Source organism: Bos grunniens, chromosome 5, assembly GCF_055505025.1.
Source record: "Bos grunniens cultivar Pamir isolate PY7600 chromosome 5, Bosgru_T2T1.0, whole genome shotgun sequence".
In the NCBI taxonomy this organism is placed as follows: domain Eukaryota; kingdom Metazoa; phylum Chordata; class Mammalia; order Artiodactyla; family Bovidae; genus Bos; species Bos grunniens.
Window position 1 is genome coordinate 5,725,272 of NC_141169.1, and position 15,140 is coordinate 5,740,411.

Here is a 15,140-nt window from a genome sequence, read left to right on the forward strand (position 1 = left end):
TCGGTGCTGAAAAGACCTTGAAATTGTGATATATGGCAGATTCTCTGTGATTTCTCAGCTAGTGTGCTTATCTGGCACAAGTTTATGAGCAAAGTAACTTTTGTTTATAATTTGGCTGGCATTTGCGGTGCGGTATTTGGTCACAGAAGGACCCTGGCATCCAAACCCACATCATCCTGAACATTTAGGTGGGAACCTTTACACATGTGGTTGTCACATTAAAAAGACAAGAGTGGTTTACAAACAAGGTTAGCATGTTGTGGTTGTTATTGTTGTCGTTCAGTCAATAAGTCATGTCTGACTTCTTGCAACCCCATGGACTGCAGCACGCTAGGCTTCCCTGTCCTTCACTATCTCTGAGCGTTGGCGAAGTTGCTCAGTCATGTCTGACTCTTTGCGACCCCATGGACTCTTCACTCCATGGAATTCTCCAGGCCAGAATATTGGAGTGGGTAGCTGTTGCCTTCTCCAGGGGATCTTCCCAACCCAGGAATCAAACCCAGGTCTCCTGCATTATAGACAGATTCTTTACCAGCTGAGCCACCAGGAAACTCTGAGTTCACTTAAACTCGTATTCATTGAGTTGATGATGCCATCCAACCATCTCATCCTCTGTTGCCCCCTTCTCCTGCTGCCCTCAATCTTTACCTGCCTTAGGGTCTTTTCCAATGAGTCAGCTCTTTACATCAGGTGGCCAAAGAATTGGAGCTTCAGCATCAACATTCTAATGAGTATTCAGGACTGATTTCCTTCAGGATTGACTGGTTTGATCTTGCAGTCCAAGGGGCTCTCAAGAGTTTTCTCCAGCACCACAGTTCAAAAGCATCAGTTCTTCAGTGCTCAGCCTTTCTTATGGTCCAACTCTCACATCCATACATGATGACTGGAAAAACCAAAGTTTTGACTATATGGACCTTTGTCAGCAATGTGACGAATGGGTTTTAATACACCATCTAGGTCTATTATAGCTTTTCTTCCAAGGAGCAAACATCTTTTAATTTCATGGCTGCAATCACCATCCACAGTGATTTTGGAGTTCAAGAAAATAAAGTCGGTCACTCTTTCCATTGTTTCCCCATCTATTTGCCCTGACGTGATGGGGCCAGATGCCATGATCTTAGTTTTTTGAATGTGTCTATGAGATCTAATTCCTTGAATCTATGCATCACCTCCACTGTATCATCATAAGGAATTGATTTAGGTCATACCTGAGTGGCCTAGCTGTTTTCCCTACTTTCTTCAGGTTAAGCCTGAATTTTACATTAAGGAGCTTATGATCTGAGCCACAGTAAGCTCCAAGTCTTGTTTCACTGACTTATATAGAGTTTCTCCTATAGAGAACCTTATATAGAGGTTCTCCATCTTTGGCTGCCAAGAATATAATCAATCTGATTCTGGTACTGACCATCTGGTGATGTCTATGTATGGAGTCCTCTCTTGTGTTGTTGGAAGTGGGCGACCATTTTAAGTGGTGCTAAGGACTGACGCTAAAGCTGAAACTCCAATGCGAAGAGTTGACTCATTGGAAGAGACTCTGATTCTGGGAGGGATTGGGGGCAGGAGGAGAAGGGGATGACAGAGGATGAGATGGCTGGATGGCATCACCGACTCGATGCACATGAGTTTGGGTGAACTCCGGGAGTTGCTGATAGACAGGGAGGCCTGGCGTGCTGCGATTCATGGGGTCTCAAAGAGTCAGACACGACTGAGCGGCTGAACTGAACTGAGCTGATAGTGTCCAAACACCTCCATTCTCCATGTGCTCCTGTCAGTCTGTGAGAGAGAAAGCGAGAAAAAAATAACTGATATAAGAGGTCGATAGTTTGGTTTTGGCAGCTATAAAGCTTATTTGTCACCTAACCAAGTAAGTTTAGATTTTTGATCCACCCAAATATAGTTTATGGTTTGGGGCAGCCTTATCATGGGGACAGCTGCAGTAGCCCAAAGTATACAAGGGTCTTTATTTTTTTTTTTTGGTTGTGCTGGGTCTTAGTTGTGACATAAGAGATCTTGTATCTTCCTTGCAGAATGCAGGATCTTCTGCGGCAGGTAGGATCTAGCTCCCATCCCAGGCCACCTGCACTGACGGTGCGGTTTTAGCCCTGGACCGGGGAAGTCCGGCAGGTGACTTTTGAGACAGCCAGGACATGTGGTGATTTGACAGACATTTGTGCCCAAAAGGGAGATGCTAGAGTCCCTTACAACTTCCTTAGGAGACTCAAAGATTACACCTGTGGAATCAAACCACACAATTTGCTTTGCGATTTTGTCCTGGTAGGTTACCCAGGAAAGAGACAGTGTCATGTTCGTTTTCAAAGCAAAAGGAAAGCTTTTCACCTGTTATCTTTATCTGGATAAGGGACAGTCCTTGGGCTTCTGGAGTTTTTCTGGGGCCCAAACGACTCACTAAAGAGAGGCAGAGTGGTGGTTTTCTTGTGGATATCGTACCCGGCCATCATCCCCCTTCTGTACTTGGCCCACTTTGTGTTCACAGTAGTAGGAACAAAGACTAGTGGAGGCTATTCTGCACTCCCTGGGCGTTGACATGATCAGTAGACTGATTAGTTTACATGGCCAGGCTTCGGTAAGTTAGCATAAGGTTTACCCCCTTATGAGAGGGTTAGTAAGAGCAAGACACAAGTTGAAAATGAGCCCACAGTGGAGACTTAGTGGACAAATAGGATAGAAAGAGAAAAGCGTTCTCCAGCTAGGCTTCCAATAAATGCTTAGTACGCATGGAGAAAGGATTCATTGATACGAAAATGGGGTTTTCTGTTGTTTTTTCTCTTTAGTGGGTGTATACAGGGAGTCTTAAAAGCAGGGATGGGAAAATAAATGAAAGTGAGGTTTCTTGATGTGTGATCTTGGGAAACTGTCCGCTTCATGATGCTGGCTACTTCTGGGACCTGGGAATTGGCCCTGGAGATCCTTAAACTGATCTGGAATATCTGTCTCCTCCAGCTGTCTTGAGAGGGATGTTCTGGGCCTGTTTTGGCATGGTTTACGTGGATCCAAGAGGGTTCTCCTTTGGGGAGCAGTGTAGGTGGTTCTTAGTACCTCATAAGGTCCTTCCCATGGAGATAACACCACGTGTTCTCTTCTAAAGAGCTTGATGTACACTTGGGCTCCTGGTTGAAAGAATGGCGAGGCTTGTCAGTTGGCAGAGGTCAAGCCCTGTGACCTGTTGGCAATATGTCTCAAGTACACTCATTTTTGAACATAGCTAATCATAACTAATCAGATTGTTCACTTAAGTTCCCATCATCTTCACTTAACCCAGAAGTGGAAGGTTTAGAGATGCCAATTGACATTGGGTATCCAGAGACCATTTCAAAAGGGTTCAATCCATGTGCCCTATTCGGAGTATTCTGGCTCTTTAAAAGGGCCATCAGCACAGATTCTGGCCATTAAAGTCCAGTTTCTGGATCTTTCCTAAAGTTTTTTCTTGTCTAGATTTTCACATTCCACTCTCCTTGACAACTGAGGATGATATGGAGCATGAAATTTTAAAGAGTACCCCAGAGTTTTTGCAAGCAAGTGGTTTATGTTTGTAAAATTAGCTCCTCGATCTGATTTAATCCATAAAGGAATGCCACAGTGAGGAATAACCTCAGTTATGAACGTCTTTACCACATGTAAGTCAAATAGGATTCAGTCCATCCCTGAAACATGCAGATGGCAGCAAAATAGTGAAAATAGCCTAAAGCTGGGGGAAACCCATAAAATTCATTTGGAGTGTCCCAAAGGAGAAGTGGCATTAGAGGATTTCCTGGGATATCCCAGGAATTTCTCAGAAGTGTGGGGAGGTTTACAAGGAGTGAACAGGGAAATAATTTGGTCAGAAATTTTATGGATGCCGAGGCAAAACCAACTTTTTTGTTCCTTATCTCTCCCCCATCTGCACATTTATCTCACTTGATGGGATATCAGTCAAAAGATTAAAGGAAAAGAGGCTACAGAAAGTCCATTTGACCTGATGTATCCATCTGGTAATTTTTTGGCACCCTTTTGTGTTCATTTGTCTTCTTCAGACTGTGGGACATTTGCTTAATGGTTGATAATATCAGTCAAGAATAAAGCAAATGGGGACACTTTACACCCTCCCAGTGTCATGCTGAGAGCTTTGTACTTTTTTCTCTAAAATAAATCCTATTCGCTTGCTACTGTGAAAAAAATAAAAGAATAAAAGCAATGAACCTATGGTTGTTGTCGGGGAAGGGTCGGGGGAAGGGATAATTAGGGAGTTTGGGATGGACATGTACACGCTACTGTATTTAAAATGGATAATCAGCAAGGTCCTACTCTATAGCACAGGGAGCTCTGCTCAATATTATGTGGCAGCCTGGATGGGAGAGGGGTTTGGGGGAGAATGGATACACGGCCAGGGCTTCCCCCATGGCTCGGTGGTAAAGCATCTGCCTGCCAACATAGGAAACTTGCAGGAGACAAGGGTTCTATCACTGGGTAATAGAAGGAAGATCCCCTGGAGGAGGAAATGGCAACCCACTCCAGTATTCTTGCCTGGAAAATTCCATGGACAGAGGAACTTGGAGGTAACAATCCATGGGGTTGTGAAGAGTCGGACACAACTGAGCGCACATACCCTATATCTGAAGTAAGGACTTCAATTGTTCCGTGTGATTTAAATGGTCAAGTCCCTTTGCTGTCCACCTGAAATTATCACAACATTAATAGTTAATCAGCTATTACTCCAATATAAAATTAAAAATTTTTTTAATAAAATTTTTTTAAATTGGGTAGAGAAGGAATAAGGGTGTCCATTTGGAGCTTGATGTTTGCTGCTACTGCTGCTAAGTCACTTCAGTCATGTCCGACTCTGTGCGACCCCATAGACGGCAGCCCACCAGGCTCCCCTGTCCCTGGGATTCTCCAGGCAAGAACACTGGAGTGGGTTGCCATTGCCTTCTTCAATGCATGAAAGTGAAAAGTGAAAGTGAAGTCGTTCAGTCATGCCCGACTCTTAGCGACCCCATGGACTGCAGCCTACCAGGCTCCTCTGTCCAAGGGATTTTCCAGGCAAAAGTACTGGAGTGGGGTGCCATCGCCTTCTCCAAGCTTGATGTTTAGCAACCCCTTTAGCCTGATCATTTTCTTAAAGATATAGCACTTCCTTGGTATGAGCTGAACCATGAACAGTAGCAGTTTTAGAAGGGAGATGATATCTTGTAATAAGGAAGCCAGCATATGGCCATTACCAGTAAGAGTATAGCTACAGAGGTTAAGAATTCATATTTCCAAATGTGCCAAGAGGATGACTTGTCCAAAAGCACATCTGAAGTCTGTGAATAGTGGCCATTTTCCCTTCTGCTGGGGTACAAGCTCCAGGAAGAGCTATGAGTTCAGCAGCCTGGGCCGATTGTTACTGTGGCTAAAGAAGAAGCCTCAGGAGTCTCAGAGGAGAAACTGTGGCATCACCAATTAGTATGTTTCCCCAGAAATCTCATTGACAGTCACCACCACAAAATAGAAGTCAGTCTGGGTTATCTAAAGGGGTGTCTGGGAGAGCAACTTATGGCTTTGAGACCATTTCTGCAGCTGCAAAGCAATCACGTGGGGGTAGAGCAGGACTCCCTATCATCAGGGAGGGGTAGGGAAGTTGCTGAATTCAAAAGTATTAGCAACCATGTGAGAGGATGAAAGATCCAGCACGTGAGTAGTCTGTCATCACGGAGAGGTGTTACATCCTGTGAACTTAGAGACTAGCTGACCCCGCCTGGGGAGCGTGGAGATGAAGTGGGGAGCCTAGCATATGCGTTCTGGCTTTGTCAATCAAGGCAGCGGCTGCAGCCACCCATGTAAGCAAGAGGGCACACTTGACTCCACAGGATCTGATTGCATGAGAAACAAGCTTTAGGATGTGTCTGAGAGACAAACATTGCCCTAGCATGCCTGCAGCAGTCCCACTATTTTCATGACAATACATTGCATTAGCTAAGAAGTTTGTTTGGGTTTTTCCATAATATCTTGCAGCAAAACCCGAATGAACTTTTGGGCCAACAGTAGATGAACAAGATTGTCAAAAGCCAGGAATTCAGAGCATGGACAAAGCTAAGGTTGAAGTTTCAAAGGAGATTATTGCCTTCAAAGAGCCAGGAAATAGGCTCTGGACTGTTATCTGGGGGGAAGAGCATACAGAGGTTTAGCAAGGGCTGCAAAAGTAGGAATCCATTGGCAGTTGTAGTAGCCAGATGCCTCTAAAAATTTACATAACTTTTTTTTTTTCATTTGGTGGTGGGGGATCAACAAAATCAACTCATTCCCATCACATTCACCACTGTGAGTGAATTCTAGGTCCAGTGATGATGTTTACCAGATATTCTAACCACAGTGTGCTGATTTGACTCCAGAAAAAATGTTTTTAAGTATTTTGCAAGACATTTAATGAAATAAGAGATATGTTTTTATTTCACCACCAGAACCTCTTTAAAAATTGAGACTATTATTTCTGGAGATTCCAGAATTTCCTTTGGAAACATCCTTCAACTCAAATGAAAGTCTGGTGTAGTCTCTTAAAAAATCCATGTTGCAATAGGTGCTCTGTCACTGAGAATCACCGAAAAGACAGGGTTAAGGCCACAAAATGAGCCACAAACCATATATGGAGAAATGGTTTTCTGCAAACTTGTGGTGAACTCATGTTTTGCTTTCCGTTTTCTCAAAGCTGAAGTCTGCTGTGCTTTGCAAAGCTGACTCACACACCCTTGGAACCTACAGTGTTTCTGGATTCCAGCCCCTGGGGCACCATGTCAGACAGTCTGAGCAGGCGAGTCACATTTGCTGTGACAGCCTGGATGCTCTCCGTGGTCTCCAGTTCTTCCGCTCCAGCAAATACTTTGCCAGATATCGAAAACGAAGATTTTATCAAAGACTGTGTTCGAATGCACAACAAGTTCCGATCATCAGTAACTCCAGCAGCCAGTGATATGCTGTACATGGTAAGAAAACTTCAGTGCTTGTGGCCGAAGTCAGTCAAAAACAAGGGATGTGGATTGCTTTGGGTGGTGAATGCTTGGTAACCCTGGGATCATTTTCTTCTGTGATGAAATTGTGCAGTAGTTTCACCACCTCTGATCAAAGCAAACCCAGTTTTGCTCTGCCTTCTCAATTCTTGTTATAAGGAAGTTCAGCTAGTATGTTTTACTTCTCTTTTAGGGCACTTCCTTTCCTCGGGTCTCAGGTGGAATTTAGTTCTCTCTCTCTCTCTCTTTTTTTTTTTTTTGGTCTGTTAATTTTTGTGAAGTTTTGTTGTTTCATTGTTCAACTTCTTTTGTTATTGCTGGCAGAGTGCTGGCTTTCTCAGGAGGGCAGCAGGGGATCCAAGGGAAAGGCTAGGATTTTCATCAGGCTTGAGTTTAAATCCTGGGTCTATGGTTTTGGCCTGGTTTTTAACCTCTTGGAGCCTGTTAGTAGAGGGGCTATTTGGGGTATGAAAATTGCAGAAAATATGTGAAACCAGCATATATTATTTTGCAACATAATTGGCCTTGAGTGAGATGTTGGTCTGTGTCACTGTCTTTGATTCTAAATTCCTTGATACCAGATTATCATGTCTCCCACGAACCCTAGTGAAAACTTAAAGACTATAATACGATCCTCCACAAGTGGGGGAACTCCGTCTCTATGGTCCTTCTCCTTTCCGGACGTGGCACCTCGCCTCCCACGCAAATTCCCGCTCTGGTTGCAGTGTTGTGTGAATTGCAGGCTTGACCCTCCTACTCTTTCCTATTTATTTCTGCAGACATGGGACCCACTACTGGCTCAGATTGCAAAAGCATGGGCAAGCCATTGTGAGTTTGCACACAACAAACGGTTGAAACCACCCTACAAGCTGCACCCAAATTTCACTTCACTGGGAGAAAATCTCTGGACTGGGTCTCTATCCATTTTTTCTGTGTCTTCAGCCATCACAGACTGGTATGACGAAGTTAAATACTATGATTTCAAGACTCGGAAATGCAACAAAGTCTGTGGCCATTACACTCAGGTACGTATCTGACCTAAATTCTCTAGAAATGGTCATCTCATGGGTGAGGGGAAAACTGGAATCTGATGTGAAGAAAATAGAGTATACTAATGTCCCCATCAGAGGAGGCGATGGCACCTCACTCCAGTACTCTTGCCTGGAAAATCCCATGGACGGAGGAGCGTGGTAGGCTGCAATCCATGGGTTCTCGAAGAGTCGGACACGACTGAGCGACTTCACTTTCACTTTTCACTTTCATGCATTGGAGAAGGAAATGGCAACCCACTCCAGTGTTCTTGCCTGGAGAATCCCAGGGACAGGGGAGCCTGGTGAGCTGCCGTCTATGGGGTCGCACAGAGTCAGACACAACTGAAGCGACTTAGCAGCAGCAAGCAGTGTCCCTACAAATATGAGAGAATAGGGATGACAGGCTGTCTTCAAAAATAAATAAATGGAACAGAGTTCAATACCAGAGGAAATGGTGCTTGAAGAGTGTATGACGTGGACAGACATTAAAGGTGAGGCCCACCAATCTGGACAGCCTTTGATTAATTCTGATAACACCCTTCTGCCCATGGTACTTTGTTCCCTTGTGAACAATCAAAGGGCCTTACGAGTGAGTAGATTTATTTCCAGGCCCAGGTGTTGCAGTGGTAAAAGAACTGCTTGCCAATGCCGGAAACACAAGAGACATGGATTCGATCCTTGGGTCGGGAAGATCCCCTGGAGGAGGAAATGGCAAACGGCTCTAGTTTTCTTGCCTCAAAAATGTCCATGGATACGGGAGCCTGATGGACTGCATACAGTCCATGGGGTTTCAGAGTCAGACACGACTGAACAACTGAGCACACACGAACAAGTCCTCTAGGAAATTTGAGGTAGCTGTTCGGGGACTATAAAATTAGGAGAAGTAAGCCTCTCAGACAGAAACATCAACAAGAACTGGCTCTTCTTTATCCTCGTAGTCTTTCAAACAGGGACTAAATATCTATGATGTAAAGAGGAAGAAAAAAACCCACAGTCCCAGCCTCAATGGAAAGACCAACATGAAAACTTGTACAGACAATCCTGCAGCTATCCTGCCCACAAATCTACAGTATAAGTCTTGATAGCTACATTCAGAGTCTCTCAATGAGATTGTTTTTTTAAAAAGTCAAGCTGTTTTTGGCTTCCTAATCCTAACTCATATTTGCAGCATGATGGAAACAAATCCCTAGGAGGCATCTTCTACAGTCTTTTTAATATACTGCCTCCGTATACTGGCCACATCTTGTTCATTTACTTTTATTTTCTGTCAGTCCTTGACAAATAACTAAAGGCAGTGAACCTATGTATGACTGATTTTAATGTAGAAAAAAACTGTTGAAATGATGAAAGTGAAAGTGGCTCAGTTGTGTCCAACTCTTTGTGACTTCATGGACTATACAGTCCCTGGAATTCTCCAGGCCAGAACACTGGAGTGGGTAGCCTTTCCCTTTCCCAGGGGATCTTCCCAAACCAGGGATCGAACCCAGGTCTCCCACATTGCAGGTGGATTCTTTACCAGTTGAGCCACAAAGGGAAGCCCAAGAATACTGGAATGGGTAGCCTATCCCTTCTCTAAAGGATCTCCCTCAGACAAGAATCAAACCATGGTCTCTTGCATTGTAGGCAGATTCTTTACCAACTGAGCTATCAGGGAAATAATGTCTGAGAGCAAAAACATTTCTAACAAGCCAGTGAAGGTGCAACAGTAGATGTTTTTGTTTTTTTATTTCCATGTTTATTTGGCTGTGCTGGTCTTAGTTGCAGCGTGCAGGATCTTCTGTCTTCACTGCAGCATGCAAGCTCTTGGTTGTGGCATGTAGGATCTAGTCCTCTGACCAGAGATCAGGACCCCAACCTCCTGCGTTGGGAGCAAGGAAACTTAGCCACTAGGCCACCAGGAAAGTCTGAAGGTGTTTTTAAAGAGCCAAATATTCATAGAAAAAGTCTCAATATATTTCAGTCGTAAAAAAGATTCTGATTGCATTGGTCTCGTTATAGGTGAAACACATTTGGCACAGTTACAGGCGATTGTTATGATGAAAGGGAAAGGGCTGATTTCAGTGAAATCTTCATCTGAAGTTTACTGTAATCAAGGAGGAGCTATCAAATCATCAGTAGCCTTGGTCTCTCTCTTGGAAATATAAATAAGATCTCCTCTAGACTGAACCATTAATTTTGGCTTATGTTAACCAATGAATTTAACCAGAAAACAAGTTTCACTGGATTCCCCCAAATCCCTAAAGGACAAGAAAACTAGATCCAGATTGCCTACAGTGTCATGTGGTGCTATTATGCATCGGGGTGTTAATCTCCAGAAATCACTGTCAGTTTGAAGGTGCTGACTCTCAATATTTAAGCTTCTCACCTATACCAAGTACTTTGTAAAGTATGGGTCACATATTTTAGTTCAGACTCCTAAGAAACAGAGCCTGACATAACAGTTTATTTGCAAGATTTTATTAGACTACAATCGCAGAGAAGTGGGAGGGAGGAGAAATGGGGAGCGTGGTGGGAAATGAGGGCCACATTTGGGAATGGCCCCCAGCCCTTGTTGTTCTCATTCAGTCATTCAGTCGTGTCTGACTCTTTGCAACCCCATGAACTGCAGCACGTCAGGCTTCCCTGTCCTTCAGTATCTCTCAGAGCTTGCTCAGACTCATGTCCACTGAGTCAGTGATGCCATCCAACCATCTCATCCTCTGTCGCCTCCTTCTCCTCCTGCCCTCAGTCTTTCCCAGCATCAGAGTCTTTTCCACTGAGTCATCTCCTAGCCCTTAGGAGTTGACTTTCTTTGGGAAAAGACCTGTGTAAGTGGATGTGTTACAGCATATGGCTAGTGCAGTTCGAAGAAGCTGACAATATGCCATGTGAGCGATGCGGACAGAGCAGCTTACTTGGCCAAAGGGAAGCATGGAGACATAGGACTTGTTCACACAGCAGGAGATATATGAGTGGTTCTGAAACTGAACAAGACTGTCAAATGAAAAAGAATGCAAAGAGAATGACAGGCAAAGTTAACAAGATAAAGAAGATGTACAATGTGCACAAATGAGCTTGGTATTTCAGAAAAATGGCAAGCAACCTAGCCTGTCAAATACATAATAATCCAAAGACTGTTAAATTGACAAGACTCCTAAAGTTTGCAGATTAAGAGACAACTTCATGTCCATCATTCTAGGAAGACAATACAGGAGGAAACTTCATTATACATCACAGAGAACTAAGATTTCAGAGATGGCCCTCCCCAGATTAACTGAACTTAATTGTAAATTTTCCTCTTGTAGCTAGGAGGGGAAAGGAGGGCTAGTATTTGGGACATAAAACAGTTCCTAAATCCACTTCTGTGTAGAAAGGTAGCAGAGCCCAAACTGAGTGATCCTAACCTGCTCTTTTAAAAAGACAACTACAGTCTTTGCCCACCTCGGATGATGGAGAGGCAGTCCAGGGCCTCCCTGGGTCTGGGAAGATGCAGCACCAGCAACTACTGTTTTAAGTGAATACATAAAATATATAACCTTTTAAGGTATGTAGCTCTCTGCATTTAAGATCTCATTCAACTCTCACTATACACTTCTAAGAGATGCTGTTATCCATAGATGGATAAACAGGCTCAGACAGATCAAGAAGTCGTTATCCCAGTACCATTTAGCTAGTAAGAGGAAGAGTCGGGAGTCAGATATGATATGCTGCAAAGATTAAAAAATATAATGTGTGTAAATCACCTAGTAAAGTACTATTGTTTAGTAGTCATTGAACAAAGTTTAGATTTGTTCCATGAGTTATTTTTCCACCAATTATATTGGAAGAAGGCTCTGACAGCTTGGTCAAAGAATTCCTGTTTTTATCCTTGCAAGAAACCTTGCTAGGGTGTTCAGGATTACTCAGCTGCCATTTTAAAATCATGCTGGAAATGACCTTGAGTGGGTATTTCTAACTTCCCACTTAGCCTCGTCTGTTAGATTTTGGTTGGTGAGCAGTGGCTTACAGAGTAAAGGCAATAGATAAAGATTCGTTATTACTTCATGAAAGTGTGTTATTTCTGGACACGTTAACACTTTAGTTCTGTCTTCACTAGAGATAAATTTGAACTGTGGAAGAATTTGGCTATATTCATATGGAACATTATTCAAATTAGATATTTTGTTGCCAACAGATTTGCTCGAAGTTTCTGAATGCTGCTAAGTCACGTCAGTCGTGTCAAACTCTGTGCGACCCCATAGATGGCAGCCCACCAGGCTCCCCCGTCCCTGGGATTCTCCAGGCAACAATACGGGAGTGGGTTGCCATTTCCTTCTCCAGTGCATGAAAGTGAAAAGTGAAAGTGAAGTCACTCAGTCGAGTCCGACTCTTCACGACCCCATGGACTGTAGCCTACCAGGCTTCTCCATCCGTGGGATTTCCCAGGCAAGAGTACTGGAGTGGGGTGCCACTGCCTTCTCCTAAGTTTCTGCATAGTTAGATTTAAATAGCTGGGAAGGCAGCAGCTCAGGTTTGATAGTTCTAACAGTGTCCACTAGAAGGCACTATTGATCTCATTTCTGGTTTTATTCCCCCCACCCCACCCCTGACACACACACCTTTAAATTTTAATTTTTACACCCTTGAAGAACTGATGGAAAGTATGATGTCTCGGTTTGTGTGGCAGATTTTATATATGTTGTATATTATTGATAATAAGTCAGATGAACTGAGACTTGAAAGGAGAAGGTAAAAGGGAATTGTCAAGATGAGACATGCCTGCTCTCACTTGGCTGAGTTCCCCAGAGGCAATGTTTTTGTTAAGTGTAAATTCCTAATTCTGCTAAAAAGGAACACACTCCGGAAGCATCTTGCTTAGGGCATGGACCGTCTTTGTACTTCGTGGTCAAGTAGAATTAGGTTCCACCCTTCATCTATAAAAATCGGGGCAATGCCTATTTATTGATTTGTTATGTGATTAAATGTGCTGAACACTATCGTGGCGCTAGGGAAATTCTCCATGTGTAGCTCTTATTTTTTAATTTTTGTTTAACATATTAAAAGAAATGAAAACATGCAACCAGAATCTGCCTGATAAAAAAATTTTCAAAAGTTTTAAAGCAAAAGAAAATTAGTCAAAAGAGAATAAAACATGAACATTTGCTGAGAGCTTGCTATGTTTCAGAAGCTGTTTCAAGTGCTTTCTTCTAAGCCCATTTAAATTGTCACAATAAGCCTATTGAGCACCTTTGTTATCCTATTTAATAGACAAGGAAGCTGAGATCTAGGTCACACACTGAGTGGCTGAGCTGGAATATGAACTTGGTCTTTGTAGTCCTAGAGCCTACAAAGTTGCACCCCAAACCTGGATGCCCATGAAGCTATTAAAAAGAGACTAACATGAATGGATAAATAAACCTGATATATCCTGCAGTATTATTCAGCAATGAAAAGGACAGTGACTCTTCATGAATTGAATAACATAATGGATTTCAAATGCTTGTACTTAGTGAAAAAAGTCAGACTGAAAAGTCTACATTTAAACTGATTCCATTTATATAATATTCTGCAAAAAAGCAAAACTACAGAAAACAGATTAGTGATTGCCTGGGAGTAGGGATAAGAACTGACCACAAAGGCACACAAGGGAGCTTTGGGGGAAATGTTCTAGATCTTGAATGTGGTAGCAGATGCACAACTGCACGCTTTTGTCAAAATTCATAGAACTATGCACCTAAAAAGATGTCTTTTATGTTAACTACAACCTGACTTAGAGACCAACAGGCTTCCCAGGTGGCATTAGTGGTAAAGAACCCACCTGCCAATAATAACAAGACAAAAAAAATAGCATATAGCATTAAAGGTGTGTGGGGGAGGAATACAAAGATTAAGACTACTCAAGATACAGCACTATCAAGAGGTGTTCGAAGACAAAAGGATAAAAATATAAAACGTGAGACTCAGGTGATAGTTCATACAACATTGCCAGTTACCGTGAAATAAGAATTCCCCTGAGGAACTTGTTAAAATAAGCTTTTTAAAAAAACTTTATTTTTATTGGAGTACTGTTGCTGTTCAGTTGCTCAGTCCTGTCTGACTCTTTGCAACCCCATTGACTGCAGCATGCCGGGCTTCCCTGTCCTTCACTATCTATCTCCAGGAGTTTGCTCAGACTCATGCCCATTAAATCAGTGATGCCATCCAACCATCTTATCCTCTGTCGTTCCCTTCTCCTCCTGCCTTCACTCTTTCCCAGCATCAGGGTCTTTTCTAATGAGTCAGCTCTTCACATCAGGTGGCCAAAGTATTGGAGATTCAGCTTCAGCATCAGTCCTTCCAATGAATATTCAGGACTGATTCCTTTAGGATTGACTGATTTGATCTCCTTGAAGTCCAAGGGACTCTCAAGAGTCTTCTCCAACACCACAGTTCAAAAGCATCAATTGTTTGGTTCTCAGCCTTCTTTGTGGTCTAGCTCTCACATCCTACATCCATACATGACCACTGGAAAAACCATATCTTTGACTATATGGATCTTTATCAGCAAAGCGATGTCTCTGGTTTATAATAGCTTTTCTTCCAAGAAGCAAGCATCTTTTAATTTCATGGCTGCAGTCACCACCTGCAGTGATTTTGGAGCCCAAGAAAATCAAGTCACTGTTTTCATTATTTCCCCATCTATTTGCCATGAAGTGGTGAGACTGGATGTCATGATCTCAGTTTTCAGAATGTTGAGTTCTAAGCCAGCTTTTTCAGTCTCCTCTTTCACCTTCATCAAGAGGCTCTTTAGTTCCATTGCCATTAGGGTGGTGTCATCTGCATATCTGAGGTTGTTATGATATTTCTCCCTGCAATCTTGATTCCAGTTTGTGCTCCATCCAGCCCAACATTTCCCATGAACTGCTCTATGTAAAAGTTAAATAAGTAGGGTGACAATATTCAGCCTTGACATACTCCTTTCCCAATTTGGAACCAGTCCATTGTTCCATGTTCAGTTCTAACTGTTGCTTCTTGACCTGCATACAGGTTTCTCAGGAGGCAGGTAAGGTGATCTGGTATTCCTGTCTCTTTAAGAATTTCCCACAGTTTGTTGTGATCCACACAGTCAAAGGCTTTAGTGTAGTCAATGAAGCAGAAGTAGATGTTTTTCTGGAATTCCTTTGCTTTTTCT

General features: G+C 42.9%; 1 protein-coding gene across 9 annotated transcripts in view; it reads left to right on the top strand.

Annotated features, from left to right (window-relative positions):
* LOC147371265 (glioma pathogenesis-related protein 1-like) overlaps positions 1-15,140 on the top strand; it is a 69,424-nt gene that overhangs the window by 16,293 nt on the left and 37,991 nt on the right. For all 9 annotated transcript variants that reach the window (XR_015163383.1, XR_015163384.1, XR_015163385.1 and 6 more), the window contains 2 exons: positions 6,683-6,956; positions 7,760-8,005. Coding sequence is in view for 6 of the 9 variants with exons in the window: in XM_086398736.1 (XP_086254862.1) it covers positions 6,765-6,956; positions 7,760-8,005 (438 nt within the window). In the remaining 3 variants the exon portion in view is untranslated. The remainder of the gene's footprint in view (positions 1-6,682; positions 6,957-7,759; positions 8,006-15,140) is intronic.